The sequence below is a fragment of the Lepus europaeus genome, chromosome 19 (assembly GCF_033115175.1).
Source record: "Lepus europaeus isolate LE1 chromosome 19, mLepTim1.pri, whole genome shotgun sequence".
In the NCBI taxonomy this organism is placed as follows: Eukaryota; Metazoa; Chordata; class Mammalia; order Lagomorpha; family Leporidae; genus Lepus; species Lepus europaeus.
Window position 1 is genome coordinate 71,557,813 of NC_084845.1, and position 15,354 is coordinate 71,573,166.

General features: G+C 71.6%; 1 protein-coding gene across 3 annotated transcripts in view; it reads left to right on the forward strand.

The window, feature by feature from the left end:
• Positions 1-2,570: 2,570 nt before the first annotated feature.
• Positions 2,571-15,354, forward strand: part of ZFPM1 (zinc finger protein, FOG family member 1) — a 46,513-nt gene continuing 33,729 nt past the window's right edge. The window contains exon 1 of one of the 3 annotated variants that reach the window (XM_062176376.1): positions 2,571-2,620. Coding sequence is in view for 1 of the 3 variants with exons in the window: in XM_062176374.1 (XP_062032358.1) it covers positions 3,525-3,564 (40 nt within the window). In the remaining 2 variants the exon portion in view is untranslated. Of the gene's footprint in view, positions 2,654-3,483; positions 3,565-15,354 lie in introns of those variants that run through there. The other 2 variants (XM_062176375.1, XM_062176374.1) reach the window with 2 other exon arrangements.

Genomic DNA, 15,354 nt, shown 5'->3' on the forward strand with positions numbered 1-15,354 from the left:
GGCTCTGGCCTGCAGTGGGGGCAAGAGCGGCTGGAGGGGACTGGCCGGGGCAGGGGTGGTGGTAGTGTTTCAGGGGCCACCTTGGCGCTTCAACGAGGTGAGGTGAGGGTGCAGGCTGGAGCCCCAAAGAGCCAGGTGCCACCCAGCTTGCACAGGCCTGACCCCTGACCTCGGCCCCGGGCCCTGCTGGCCCTCGACCAGACCTTCCAGCCAAGCACCTGCGCTCACCTTCTCCCCAGGCTCTTTCTCCAGCGTCTTGCCCGTCGTCCAGGGCCCAGCGTGAGTCCCTGGACCTCTGTGGCTCTGTCAGTCACAGCCCAGCCCCAGTACAGAGGCCGGCATCAGGGACGTGCCACAGTCCGCCCTTCCTCCACCCACAGAGACGCAGCCCCAGGGCAGCCGGCGCTCAGGGCGAGGCCTGGTGTGCGCCCATCACAGGGGCCGGCATCTGGGAGCCTGCTCCGGCCAGCAGCAGCCACTGGCCTGTGGAGGGCGGCCCAGCTCCACAACCCTGCCAGAATCCTGTCTTCTCCGGGGGCGCCTCCCTCTGGGGCAGGCAGAAGAGCAAAGTGCAGGAGGCAGGAAGGCTCTCTGGAACTGCCGGTCCGCGCCGGGCCTCCAGGGCCCGTGACCAGCGGGGCGCCCGGGGCTGGAATGGGGAAGCTCCCACCCGGTCAGCGCGCCCTAGGATCCCTTTTCTATTCTTTCTTAGGATTGATTGATTTGAAAGGTGTGGTGGAGAGGGGAGAGGGAGGGAGGGAGCTAGCTTCCTCTCGGGCCGCCTCACTCCTCAAGCTGGGCCAAGCTGAGCAGAAGCCGGGAGCTCCATCTGGGTCTCTCCCGCGGGTGGCAGGAGCTCAGCCCCTCGGGCCACCCGGGCGCCTGGGCAGGGAGCAGCTGGGACTGGAACCAGCGCTCCCACGGATGCCAGCGTCCCAGCGGCGACTCCACCCGCCCTGCCCTGGGATTCTGTTTCTGGACACATTGCGTGCAGCCCATCCTGGTAAAGACTGTGTGGGGCCCAGCGCCTGGCCCGGAGTCTCCCCGAGCCGCAGGGTTCTCGTCCACTTGCGGACAGACACCGCTCTGTCTCCCCTGGCGCCTCGAACCCATCTGGCCCAGCTGTTCACGGACGGCCTGGCTGTGCTCCAAGCCCCAGACCCAGCCCTGGGCACCTCCCTCAAGAGCTCGCCGCCCCCAGTCTCCGTGAGAACCCCCCAACAGCTGAGGCCCGACCCGCACACAGGGTTTGGAAGCCCTGGGCTGAGCGAGCCCATCAGACGAGGGTCCCTCCCTCCCCGGAACACAGCCAGCGGGCACATCTCCTGGTTCCTGTCGGTCCATCAGGGCAGCGGTCCGGGGGACCCCCGCCTCCTGGCCGGCCCCCACTCTCCTGCCCAGTAGCCTAAGTGGGCGGCCCCTCAGGGGACGGAGCCCTCCCCTCCTCTCCCCGGAGCTGCAGCAGGAGCCACAGGTGGACGGCAGGGGTTTGGCGGGGCAGGGGGTGGCGCTCGGTCTTTCGGCAAAGGCCTTGCTGTGTGGGGAAGACAAGGTGACCCCTCTCGGCAGGGGCGGGGCAGCGCGCGGGGGGTGTGACCTCGACGGGAGGATGGCCGGGGGCGCCTGGCACACCGGGAACAAGAGGGGACACCGCGCCCCCTTCCCGGTGTCCGGCCAGGACTGAGCTCCAGGGACCGAGAGCAGCCCATTCAGCTTCACGGCCGCCGGAGGCGGGCCCGGGGCGCTGCCGGCACCGCCGTTACACGGAAGCCCCCCGCCCGGCCGGAACCCGCTCCGCACCACAAGCCGCACGTAGCACAAGTGAGCATCACGCCTCGGCTGTACGCGCAGGTGCTGGGGGGCCGCGGGACCTCGGAGTCTGGGGCGGGGCCGCGGGGCGGGGCGGGGCCGCAGGGCGGGGCGGGGCGGCAGGATGGGGCGGGACCGCGGAGTCCGGGGCGGGGCGGGGCGGGACCGCAGAGCAGGTCGGGTCCCGGAGTCCGGGGCGGGGCCGCGGGGCGGGGCGGCGGGGCGGGGCGGGTCGCGGAGTCCGGGGCGGGGCGGGACCGCGGGGCGGAGCCCGGGGCGGGCCGGGTCGCGGAGCCCGGGGCGGAGCCGCGGGGTGGGGCGGGGCCCGGGGCGGGGCGGGTCGCGGGGTCCGGGGCGGGGCCGCGGGGTGGGGCGGAGCCCGGGGCGGGCCGGGTCGCGGAGTCCGGGGCGGGGCTGCGGGGCGGGTCGGGTCGCGGAGTCCGGGGCGGGGCGGGACCGCGGGGCGGAGCCCGGGGCGGGCCGGGTCGCGGAGCCCGGGGCGGGGCCGCGGGGTGGGGAGGAGCCCGGGGCGGGGCCGCGGGGTGGGCGGGCCGGACGGCGCGGGTCAGGTTGGGGGCGGGGCCTGAGGCACTTTAGCGTCCCGCGGGTCGGAGTAGGTGGCCACGTCCCAGCCGGGCCCGGGACAAATGCCCCAGGGCCCAAGGAGAGGCGGAGAAGGCCAGAAGGCGACTCCCAGAGCCGGGGGCGGGGCCACGGCCGTGAGGGAGGAGCCGGAAGGGGTGGGGCCAGAGCGGTGAGGGTCGAACGAGGCTAAGGGGGTCAGAGCGGCGAGAGCGGGCGGACCAGCGCGGTGAGGAGGGGACCCAGCTCGGGAGGCAGCGCGGTGAGCGGCTCCGCGTGACCGGCCCGGGGCCGGGGCGGGAATTCAGAGTGGGGGGCGGAGCCAGACCCGGGAGAAGTGAAGCCTTGCGGGGGCGGGCCGGGCCGCGGGGGCAGAGCCGGCGCGAGAGCGGCGCCGCCAGGTCAGGGGCGGGGCCTGGGTGCCGTGGGCGGGGCCGGCGCGGGGAGCGGCGCCGCCAGGTCAGGGGCGGGGCCTGGGTGCCGTGGGCGGGGCCGGCGCGGGGAGCGGCGCCGCCAGGTCAGGGGCGGGGCCTGGGTGCCGTGGGCGGGGCCGGCGCGGGGAGCGGCGCAGCCTTGCGGGGCGGGACCTGGGTGCCGTGGGCGGGGCCGGCGCGGGGAGCGGCGCAGCCTTGCGGGGCGGGACCTATGGGAGGAGAGGCGCAGCCTTACGGGGCGGGACCTTGGGCCAGTGGGCGGGGCCGGCGCGGGGAGAGGCCCTGTCGGGTCGGGGGCGGGGCCAAGAGAGGCGCGGCCCCCAGCGGGGCGGGGCCAGGGGCGCGGTGGCCGGCGACGCGCAGGGCCCGCCTGCCGGGATTCGCCCTCGCCGTGGCCGCGGCCGCCCGATCCGCCGCTCGCCGCCCGCAGGCTCCATTGAGAAAAGCCGAGCGGCGGCGGCGCGCGCGGGAGCCGAGGAGCCGGCCCCGTGCGCCGACAGCTGCGCCCGCAGCAGGCCGTGGCCGCCGGCCCCCGCGGCGGCTCCTGGGCCGAGCGCGGCGGGCCGGGGCCGCGGGCCGTGGCGGCTGCGGAGCCGGGGGCCGTGGGCATGAGCCGCCCCGCGGCTCTGCCGCGCGCCTGCCGCCCGCCGCCGCCCGCCCGAGGCTGAGGCGGCCTTGGAGGCGCGCGGCGCCGGAGACATGTCCAGGAGGAAACAGAGCAACCCCCGGCAGATCAAGCGTGAGTCCCGCGACCGCGACCCCGCGCGGGGCGCGCCGCTGTCCCCTCCCCCGGGCGGCGGTGGGGCGGGGGCCCGGCCCGCACCGCGATGGTGCGGCGATAGCGCGGCCCCGATCTGGGCGCCGATAAAGTTTAAAATATTCCATTCTGCAAGTCTCGTCCCGATAAGATCGCCCCGTCGGGACGGGCAGAAATTGTGATCTTATCTGGCGCGCTCGGCTCTCCCAGGCTTTGTATCCAGAGGGGGGCCCGGGGGGCGGGCGCCCGAGGCCGGCGCGGGACCCCTCGCCGCCGGCTCCCCTGGCGCCGCGCGCCCGAGGCCCCCGACCCCGGAGCGTCTCGGCCGCGCTGCCGGCACGCGGGGCCCTGGCGACCGCGGGGGCTGCGCGGAGCCCGGGACAGGTCGCGGGACTGGGGCCGGCCGAGTTTGTCGCGGGGCGAGCGGCGGGCAGTCCTCGCCCGGGCGGCCGCTCGGCCCCCGCGTTGCTGATGCTCCACAGATAAGGGCGCCCTGCGCTCTCGGGGCCGCTCGGCTGCGCCAGGAAGCGCCGCGCCCCGCCCCACGCCCCTAACAACTTCGCGCCTCTGCAGCCAGGGCCACCTCCCCGGCAGGCGTTGAGGGGGGCAGGCCGGCTGCCCGGCTCCTGGCGCCTGGCCGCTGCCAGCGGGACCCCGGGTGCCCGTGCGTGGGCGATCGCTGCGCCAGGGCTGTGCGGCGCGGCGGCGCGGGCTCCGTCCCGTCCCCGGTGCAGGTGGGACTTGCTTTCCGAAAGTCGTCTTCCACCGAGTCCGCGCGAGTCTGGAAGCACCCACAGGTCCGTCCGCGCGCCTGCTCGGGTTTCGGCTCCCCCTCCCCCGGGCGCCTGTGTTCGGGTCTGTTCTCGTGTGTTTCGGCTGATGAGAAATGCAGATAGGGGCGGGCAGGGAGAGCGCGGGTTGGGAACCGATCGCCAGGGCCGATAAGGCCGCCGCGCGGCGAGAGCCCAGCCCGACTGGGTCGCCGAGCCGCTGGCGCTGGGGACGGGTACCTTGGCAGAGGAGGGGGCCGGAGCCGAAGGTGGCCCCGGGCGCCGCCCCGCCCCCGGCGCATCAGGGCCGACGGCAGCTGCGCGGTGGCCTCACCTGCGACCCGGCGGGCGTTGCGGAGGGGAGGGGCCGAGCCCTTGGGGCCGCCGCCCCCCGCGCCCCCTCCGAGGCCCGGCGCTGCTGCCCGCGCCTCCGAGCGCCTTTTGTTCGGCGAGCAGATAGATGTGCCGCGCTGATAGGGCGCGCACCGATGGCGGCGGCGATAGGCGCTTCCATTTATTAACTTCAAACGTGGGAGCGGGGGAGGGCGAGGCGGGAGCGCGGCTTTGGCCGGCCAGATGGCTGCTGTGATAGGCCGCCCGGCGGGCGCAGTCCTGGACCCCCGGCGCCCCCCGGCCAGCCCGGCTCTCCTCCCTCCCGGTTGATGTGAGCTCTGATAAGCGCTGGCCGGCCGGCCGATGGCGATCGCCAGGAGCGATAAGAGGCCTTATCTGCGTCCAGCAGGCCCGGCCGGGTCCGAGGCAACAGCAGCGGGGCGGGGACTGGGACGGGGGCGGGGCTACCGGCTGGGGCAGGAGGGGCGAGGGGGCCCAGACCCGGCCAGGCGCTCCGGGAGCGCATGCATCCTGGGGGAGCTCCCCCCAAACACGCTGAGTTGCCAAGAAGTTGGTCCCCCCTGCCTCGGGTGGTACGGTCCGTCAAAATGAAAGAAAGCGGACTTTGGCTGGCCAGGGAGGGGGAGGGAGGACCCCCCCCCCCAGACGTTTGGCGATGGTGGGGGTTTGTCACCTGGAGAAGGGGAGAGGGCTCCTTCCCTCCCCCCTCCTGCCCTTCCGGCCGGCTGCAGGAGTAAGCAGCTTGGAGTTTTCTTGGAGAAAAAAAAAGGTGGTTTCCATGACTTGGGGGCGCCTAGGGTGTGGGAGTCTCTGGGGCCCTAAGTCGGGTGGGAAGGGGGAGGGCTGTGCACAGCGCAGGGTCCCAGCTGCTGCCCCCAGGGCAAGGAAGGGCGAAGGGGAGCCGTGGCCGCTGGGGCGCTGCTCTCAGGGCTGGCTGGGCCTCGGTCTCCAACGCTGACAGATGGGCGATGACTCCGGGCTGCCGTGGGGCGTGGCTGGGAGGGGGCGAGGATGAGGTCAGAGGGCTGCTCCTCAGTTTCCCTGTCTGTGAAATGGGCCTGGGACCGGATCCCAGATGCCCGGTGGAAAGCCAGGCCCCGACGGTTTCCGGCAGGAGCCTGGGGACTTGCCCGGCCTCTGTCCCCGCCCCGGCAGCTGCTCCGTGCTAGGCGAGGGTGTTTTTCACTCACTCTCACAGTTTGATTAAACAAATTATTGGTAGCCACAGGATGACTAACTCACTCCCGCATCAAAGCCGCCCGCCCGCCCGCCCGCTCTCCGGCGCCCACCACCCACCTGCGGGGCCCGGGCAGGTGCTCTGCACGGCGTCCCTCTCAGAGAAACAGAACAGCCGGGTCTGCCGTCCAGGGTCAGCAGGGGTGAGGGTTCTTCCTCCGGGGCCTGGTGCTCGGGCCTTGGGGCGGCCGCTCCCGGAGCGGCTCGGCACTGCCCAGGAGAGCTCGGGCTCTGGGGCCGCCTGCCAGGCCCTCGGGGGCAGCGCAGAGCTGGAAGGCAGGAAGCGTCCCTGGGCCTCAGTCTCCACATCTGAGAAATGGGCCTTCCCCGGGCCCCGCCCTCGCTGGCTCTGCCTGCTTCCTGGACTGTTTCCCATCAGACACAGCCCCTGGGGAGGCTTCTCCAGACCCTGCCCGGGGCCTGCGCCCCAGGCCCGGTCCTGTGGGCTGGCCAGCCCCTCCCCGGGGGCCACGGGAACCCAGCGTGGCACCAGGCACTCCAGGGATTTAAATGGGTCAGTTGGGGAAGAAAGGAGGGAATGCGATGCCATTAATTGTGCCCCTTATCTCCTGTTTCTATGCCAACCAGACGTTCCTGGGGCTTGACGGGTTTGTGAATAATCCTCCCGCGGGTCTATCTGCCACCGACAGGCCTCCTGGAGGCAGCGGTGGCCCTGCCGATGGTATCGCCCGCCCCGAGACCCAGGCCTGGGCCCGCGTGGGCCCCCAGCGGCCGTGCCTCTTGGTCTTCCTGGAGGCGCCCAACGGCTCCTGTCCCCATTTCACAGAGGGGGAAGCTGAGGCCACAGTCAGGTGACCTCTGGCCCTTGTCTCCCGCTGCCCTCTCAGGTTGAGGTGGGCCCCGGAGTGGGGGCAGTCTGCCTTGGCGGGGATTGGTGCCCCCGGCTGGGTTGGTAGGGGTGGAGGACCCCGTGGGCGAGGGCGAGCCACAGCTGCAGGCCTGTGTCCTGGCCCAGCCTCACCCGGCTCCTCGCCGCACCCTGGGTCCTCGGCCGGCCTCGGGGCTGCTCCGGCTGCTCTGGTGCGGTCAGGTCGCCACGCGTGGGCTCTGCTGTCCCCAGCTGTCCCCAGCTGCCGGTGGCCTCGTGAGCCGTGCTGCCCGGCCCTGTCCCCCAGGGTGGGCCTGCCACGGCGCTCTGTCAGACAAATGGCCGAGCGCACCCTTGGCACTAGGTGAGGGTGGCTCAGGACCCAGCTCTGCCACTCGGCGGCTGTGGACTACGAGCAGGCCTTGCCCCGAGCGAACCTCATTTTTCCCATCTTCAGAATGGGGATAACGAGCGCACTTGGTGGGGCTGGGAGGGCCAGGACAGGCTCCCGGGGACAGCGCAGCGCTGGCTCAGCCCCTCCGCCCAGTGGGAGCCGGGGGCCGATGTTCATTGCCCACACGACAACGAGAAGGCCCAGGAGCCCAGGGTCCGAGTCCTGCTCCCGGGCGGCAGGGACGGGGCGGCAGGGCCCAGCTTCTCAGCCTTGCCCACGGCCTGACCTCGGACCTGCCATGTGCTCATTCCTGGCCTGTAGACCGGGTGACACAGCCGGGTCACAGCAGGCCCGAGGTCCTGGGACAGGTGCCGCGGGCCTCGATGAGAGCCTGGAGGCCTGGGGAGGAAGCGGGGTCACACCCCCACCTGCTCCTGCAGGGCCCCTTCCAGGCCCCAGGGGCTTCAGGCAGGAGCTGGAGAGCAGCAGGGCGCCACCTGCAGTGGCCCGGACCTTGTCCCCGTGCCCTGTGGCAGTGGCAGGTGGGCGTGGAACAGCGCCCCCCAGGGCCCTGGAGCCGCCCTGGGCGCTGCTGGCTGCTTCTTGGACACTTGGCCTTGGCCAGGGCTCTGAGTGGACACTCCCATCCTCCCTCCCTTGGGCCCTTGTGTGGCTGCCTGGGGTGGGGCTGGCCCCAGGCCTCGGCCATCATCGCTCCCCTGCCATGGGGGTCATTCAGCGGTTCCCATGATGTGGGAGCCGGGCCCATGGAGCCCAGGGGTGGGCAGAGGTGTCTCTGGGCTGCCAGCCTCACGGTCCTGCGTGGTCCCCAGGCCTGTGCAGTCTGCCCTCTCCCTCCTGCACCCCCTCTCCAGCAGCCCCTGTTTGAGAAAGGGCAGAGGCCCCTCAGGTGGCCTGGAGTGTGGCCGCCGACCTTGACAGATAGGCAGGCCCCTCCCCGGGCTGGCTGGCTGTGGCCTTGGGGCCTCGGCTTCCCCACCTATACAGTGGGTAGGGGGCAGGCGAGTGGCTTCGGGAGCCCACAGGTGGTCAGAGCTCGCCTGGCCCGGCTGCCCCTGGCTCCCGGAGCCCCTCACCCCGGCGTCGGTCAGCCCGGTGGGGGCGCGGCTCCTGCTGCCCGCGCTCTGGGAGACAAGCGTTGGGGGGGGCAGCAGATCCCAAGCACACGGCGATGGTCTTGTTGCGGAAATGGGGCTTGGGTCTGTCCCTGGAGGAGGGGGCTGCTGGACACGGCCCCTCTGGGGACCGTCCTGCACACAGTGATAGCCCAGGCCGGCGTGTGTGTGCGCGCGCATGCTCAGAGCAAGGGGCTGTGTGGCGGTGACCGCCCCGAGCCTCCCTGGCCAGCTCTGTGGGACAGCAGCCTGGGCCGGCGGTGGCTGCAGGGGCGAGGTCCTAAGCCCTGACGCGGGCACGTGGCCTGGGCAGAGCCACCTCTGGCCCACGTTTAACAAAGGAAGGAAGGAGGCCGGAGGGGCCGCCAGCCCCTCCCCAGACCCTGCAGCCCTCAGCTGTCTGAGCAGCTGCCTCGAAGCCTCACTTTTCCCTCAGCGTGGCGTGGGGCCTGCACGGGGCACTGCCGGGTTCTCAGCCCGGCCTGGAGCCCAGTGGCCTGCGGCTGCCCCTCAGACAGACAGACGCGCGGGCACCCGGCCTCGGGCACTGTAGCTGGGACCCTGCGCCTTCTGGCAGACTCCGAGGGCGGCTCTGTGTCGAGCCCTGGGCACAGGTGGTGACACGGAGGCCACAGGGGTCCCGGAGCAGGACTTGAGGACGGCCACGGCGGGGTCGCGGGCAGCTCCCTACATCCTGTGCTTCCTGCTGCTCCCTGGCTGGGGGACCACAGGCGAGTCCCTGTCGGCTGAGCTGGCCACAGCTGGGTCCTCGGGTGAGACCCTCGTCCTGCACAATCCCAGGGTGCTGGAGCAAGCCGACTTGGGGTCCTTCTTCCCCAGGGGCAGAGTGTAGGGGCCCTGGGTGAGGAACCCGGGGGTGCGCCGTCCGGCAGGGCCGTCACCACATGGCCTGCTGCCCTTACCCCAGGCCAGTTCCCCGGTCACACCCGCCGCCACCTGTCTTTCCACCACGTGGGCCTGGGAAAACCCGGGACCGCCCAGCCTCAGTTTCCCCTCCTGAGCAATCAGCCATGTGCCCAGAGAGCTCACAGAGGCAGCCTTGATGGTCAGTGGGCACCCGGGCCCTCGGGCTCCCTCTCCCTCCCCGCTCGGCCGCCGAAGGCCGGTCTGCCCGGCGCTGTCTCCTGTCCGGGCCTCTGGCGGGCGCAGGTTTCAGCTCCTGTGATAACTCGGAAAGTTGAACTGGCCCCATTACTGCGCTGAGATGGTTGGCGAGATACAGCCTTGATAATGGAGATGGCAGCGTCTCGGTGGCCGCGGCCCAGCCGCTCCGCCCGTTAACATTCCCCACCAGCATCCTCCCCGCTATCTCCTCCATTTCCACTCCTCCCGCAGATAAGAATGGAAATTCTGACTTCATAGCTCACTGATCAAAGTGTCTGGATTTCTTGATAATGCGCAGATAAATTATGTTTTTGAAAAAGAAGGTAGGGAGGAGGGGGGAGGATGGGGCCCCTGGCGGGGAGCCCTCGGCTGCCTCTCCTGGCCCTTGGACCCGGCTGGAACCACAGCGTCCGACCGTGTCCAGGGGCCCGCGGCTGGGCCCCGGGCTGGGGGGTGCCCTCCGTGGGGGTGGCCCGGGGTCTGGGCTCAAACCTCTGGGGCCCTTTGCTGCGCCTTGGTCTCCTGCGTCAGACACGCGGCGTGCCTTCCTCCCTAGCGCACGGAGGATGCGGGAAGTGTTGGGTGCAGCTGGTGGGCCGTCCCCTGGGACACCAGCGTGAGTCCCAGCGACTCTGCTTCTGGTCAGCTTCCTGCGGATGGCTGGCTCGGGTGATTGGGCCCCTGACGGAGCTCCCGGCCCTGACCTCAGGCTGGCCCAGCCCTGGCTGCTGCCGGCATTTGGGGCGCAAACCAGTGGGTGGAAGACCTGTCGGTCTCTTTCAGATACATCAGCTGAGGGCAGCCCTGTGCCTCTCTGGTCCCTGTCGGCTCCCTGGTGCCCAGGGCCGGGCCTGGCTGTGCCGTAGGGGGCTGAGCAGAGCCCGGTGGCCAGCGCGGAGGGAGGGGTTGCCGGATTTCAGAAGCAGGGCAGGCTCCGCTGGTGCCCCGCCGTCCCACCTCCGAGGCCTGTGCCGGCCGCCACAGCCGCCGCGTGTGACAGTCCCCGGGTGGGACTGTGCCGGCGCGCGTCTGTCGGATAAAGCTGCCTCCTTGAGCTGATCCGAGATGCGGTGCTGACGGCGCGATGAGCAGCGATTAGGGCTGCGTGTGGCTAATCCTGCAGAGGGGCGGGGGCGCCGCCGGGGCGCTCGCGGGCACCCCAGCCCGGGGCTGTGTTTAAGCAGCTCTCGAGGAATGAGATTCTCAGGGACCCCAGGGCAGGGCCCCGGGGGCAGTGACAGCTGCCTTCACGGAGCCCTTGGCACACACTGTGGCGTGGAGTGTTCCTGTGGCCCCGGGAGGGGCCTCTGCACACTCAGAGAGGTTGGGTAACTCCCCAGGGTCACACAGCACAGGGTGGGGGTCTCAGGAGGGAGTCTGGCCTAGAGGCCTGGAAGGTCAAGGTCAGGGCCTGGACGTTCTGGGGGTCTGCAGTGTGGCCCCCACCCCCGGGGGCCTGCGCCTCTGTTCAGGGGGCTGTGACTGCACGTGGCCTTCTGAGCTCAGAGGCCAGGGCCCTGTCCTGTCAGTGCCCCACGTGGCGCCCCTGTGTTTGCCTGGACGGCCCCTGCCATCGCCAGGGTCTCCCAGATGGACTGCGTGGGAGTGAGTAGAGAGCAGAGGCTGACCTGTGGCTCTGTCCTGGGCACGACCCAGTTCCAAGCTTCAGTTTGCACCTGCGAGGCACGGCCAGCTCCCCCAGCCCCTGTCAGCTCGGGCCCACCCAGGGCTCATCTGGAAAGGCACTGAGCAGCAGCCGGGCGCCAGGGGCCCAGGCTCACCCCCGGTCCTAGCTGTGTGACCTGGGACGAGCCGCTGGGCCTCACTGGCCTCACCCACAGAATGGGCCCACGACCCCCAGAGTGTGGCCAGGAACACAGGCCGCGGCCTGCAGGGCCCTGGGGCCCCCGGCTCACTGCCCGTCGGGGTCTCTGGGCCGGACGCTGGACTGGGTGTCACCGCTGCCCTTCCTAGCTGGGGCGTGGGGGCGCCGAGGTCCACGCTGGGACTGGGGAGGTGGGGGTGCGTTCCTCCCACCCTCGCCCCTAATAAGAGGGAAAGAAAGGGGACTGTGATAAGGAGGCCGAGGGCTGTGCGGGAGGAGCCATCGCCGGTGTCCATCTGCCTGCGCCGTGGCTCTGCTCCCTTATCTCACCCCACCACAATGCCAGGAACAAAGGCCCGAGCGCGCGCGCAGGCACGCCCACGAGCCCACTGCCCGAGGTCCGGGTCTCCGGAGGCCCCACAGTCTGTCCCGGCTCTGCCGTCCTCCCCACACGGCCAGGACAGGTCCCCAGGCTTCGGCGCCCCAGGCCAGCCCCTGTGCCAGGGAGCCACTGTCCTCACCTGCCTGCTGGCGGCCAGCGGGGAGGGGAGGGCGGAGGAGCAGGAGCGAGGCCGGGGTTGGCCGAGCTGCAGCCGGGGCTGCTGTGCCCCCCACCCCCAGTGGTCGGCCTGCCCCAGGGTGACCCTGTGGACCCTCAGAGCCCAAGGCCCAAGTGGGGAGCCAGGACGTGGGCGTCCTTGAGGTTAGCACAGCTCTGGCTCCCAGAGGGGAACCCCGAGTTCAAGACCAGGGCAGGGTTGGCCAAGGCTGCCAGCCCCACGCACCCCGTGCTGTTCCCACCTCTGCTCCCTTGACAGCGCCACCCCAGGCCCGACGGTGCCCGCCCAGCTGCCCGCCTGAGCCCTCTGTCTGCCCTCTGTGTCCCCTGCCCACGGACGGCGCTGAGGCCGCAGGTTCTCTGGGCTCCCTGTCTGGCTGTGGCTCTTCGAGAACCCTGGGGTCTTCCAGTCGGCTGCAGACCCTGGGGGCTTGGCGCTGAGGCAGGCCTGGCCGATCGCCCACCGCACCCGCAGGGCTCCCAACCAGAAATCAGCCGCCGGCGTGGGCGTTCTCTGCCTACGTGGAGAAGAGCGGAGGGGCCAGGAGCTCAGATCTAAGGGGAGGAAGTGGGGAGGGGCCATCGGGCCGAGTCCCCCCACCTGCCTGGGCCTCAGTGGGGAGGCCCCGGCTCTGAAGGGCTGAGCGCTGAGCTGACGCTGCTCTGCTTCCCGCCCAGCTCCCGGCACCGCGGGGAGACCCCCAGGGAGCTGCAGGCTTGGTGGTGTGGAGGACCGGGCATGATGCCCAAGTGGCCAGGGTGGCGGAGGGGAGCGGTTTCCTGGCGGCGCGGGTGGGCCGGGAAGAGCAGCTGTGACCGCGCGAGGCCCCACGCAGGCCCCGTCCCGCCTGTGGGACAGCGTCCCTTCCCCTCGCCACCTCTGGGCATGGCCTGCGTGTGCTGGGCCCTCTCCCTGCCTCCCCTCTGCTGGAACCTGGCCAGCCCTGGGACCCGCACGTGCCGCCCCTGCCTCCCGGGGGGTCCCGGGCAGGCGTGGCCTGGCCTGGTATGGCTGCCATCGGTGTAGCTCTGGTTCCTGCTGAAGGGTTGAGGCTGCTGGTCCCTGTCACTCTGACACCAGAGCTCAGTCCCTCCCCTGCTGGCGACAGGGACGTCAGAGCTGCCGGGCACTTCATGGGGGCAGCACTGCCAGGGCTCTCAGGGGTTCCAGGTGTGCTCGTTTCTGGGGGGCGTCCAGGTCTGTGGGAGTGGGGGCAGGGGCATCTATGTCTGTGGGGGGCGTCCAGGTCTGTGGGAGTGGGGGCAGGGGCATCTGTCTGTGGGGGGCGTCCAGGTCTGTGGGAGTGGGGGGGGCGTCCAGGTCTGTGGGAGTGGGGGGAGGGGCATCCAGGTCTGTGGGAGGCGTCCAGGTCTGTGGGAGTGGGGGGACGTCCAGGTCTGTGGGAGTGGGGGCAGGGGCATCTATGTCTGTGGGGGGCGTCCAGGTCTGTGGGAGTGGGGGGAGGGGCATCCAGGTCTGTGGGAGGCGTCCAGGTCTGTGGGAGTGGGGGGACGTCCAGGTCTGTGGGAGTGGGGGCAGGGGCATCTATGTCTGTGGGGGGCGTCCAGGTCTGTGGGAGTGGGGGCAGGGGCATCTGTCTGTGGGGGGCGTCCAGGTCTGTGGGAGTGGGGGGGGCGTCCAGGTCTGTGGGAGTGGGGGGAGGGGCATCCAGGTCTGTGGGAGGCGTCCAGGTCTGTGGGAGTGGGGGGACGTCCAGGTCTGTGGGAGCCGAGGGCAGGAGGGAGGGCTGGCGGCTGTGCAGGGTGGCAGAGGGTGGGTTTTGGCGCCAGTGCTGGTGGGAGCAGAGTGCTCTGCGGGGCCCCTGGCAGACAGAGAAGCAGGGCGGGACCTGGTGCGCTGCAGGCGCCCCCGCCTCCCTGGGTGCTGTGTCCAGGGTGGGGCCGGTGAGTGGCGTCTCCAGAGCCTCCCACCTTCCCGGCAGCGCCTCTGCTCTGAAACTCCAGGTCCCAGGAGGTGCACGGTGCCCCGAGGCCCAGAGCTGCCCGGGGACCTGTGGGGACGGGGGCGCCCTGGGCAGGAGGTCTGGGCTCCGTCTGCCGAGCGTGGCACCGGCCCCTGTCCCCCAACCCACGCCACCCGGGCCCCAGTCAGGGAGGACAGATGATGGCCACGGGGCCCTTCTCCCGATGCTAAGGCCCCCAGGCCCTAAATCCTGCTCCTGCCCACGGGGCGCGGGGGTTCTGGCGCCTCCCAGCCCTGCCTGGGCTCACTGTCCCGGGTGGGGGGCGCCAGGGGCTCCTCTCCCAGTGGCCGGGGGGCCCCGGGCCTCGGCGTGCTGGAGCCGCGCGGCCTGCAGTGAGGAGGCCTTGGGCGCCCACCGCAGGGTCCCGTGCCGCCCCCCACCTACCCGATGCAGGGCCTGTCACCCTGGGGCCCGGCCCCTCCGGGACAGCCATCCGCCTCCGTCCAGCCCTCTGGAGGGTCCTGGGCGCCCGCTCCTCACGTGGATTCCTCCTGGCCCACGTGTGCCCCAAGAACGTGCGTGGTGGGCCTCGTGGCCGCCCCCGCCCTCCCCGGCACCCGTAATCGGCTCTCGGGAGTGAAGCAATCGTGTGTAATCTACCAGCCGCTATCAGGCCATCGCGGCCGGGAGTGGCCAGGCCCAGAGATGGCGCCAAGCTTCAGCGCTGATAAAGTTCCCGGGCCGAGCACTGATGAACGTGGAGAGAGCGCAGGCCCCGATAGGATGTGGGCTTGGCAGGCTCCGCGCCTGAAACCAATCTCCCCTATCAGCCCGCGTTCTCAGGCCCTCGCTTCTCTCCCTCTCCTCCGCCTTGCCCTGCCCAGGCCCCTGCCCCGGGGACCGGGACGGGGGCCCAGCCTGCTGGCCCTGGCCGGAGAGAGAGGGCACGCTTGGGGCAGGGGAGCCCTGCCTGGAGCTGGGGGGCTGCCTGGAGGCGGCGGCAGGTCTGCCGCTGTGGGCCCAGCGTCCACCCCGTCCTCCAGCTCAGCTGCTGATGGTGCTTCCCCCCCCCCCACCCCGAGGCCTCCCAGCCCACCTGCCTTCCCGCTCTCCCGCGTCCAGGCTGTGCCTGGCACACCTCCGCCAGGATCTCAGCCAGGCCTGCGTGCCACCTCCTCCAAGAAGGCCTCATGACCCCCGCGTGAGGCCAGCCCACCCCACAGCGCCTGCTCACGAGGGGCCAGCCCACCCCCCACAGCCCAGCCCACACAGCTCACGAGAGCCAGCCCACCCCACAGCGCCTGCTCACGAGGGGCCAGCCCACCCCACACAGCTCACGAGAGCCAGCCCACCCCACAGCGCCTGCTCACGAGGGGCCAGCCCACCCCACACAGCCCAGCCCACACAGCTCACGAGAGCCAGCCCACCCCACACAGCCCAGCCCACACAGCTCACGAGAGCCAGCCCACCCCACACAGCCCAGCCCACACAGCTCACGAGAGCCAGCCCACCCCACACAGCCCACCCCACACAGCCCATCCCACACAGCTCACGAGGGGCCAGCCCAGCCCACACAGCTCACGAGAGCCAGCCCACCCCACAGCGCCTGCTCACGAGGG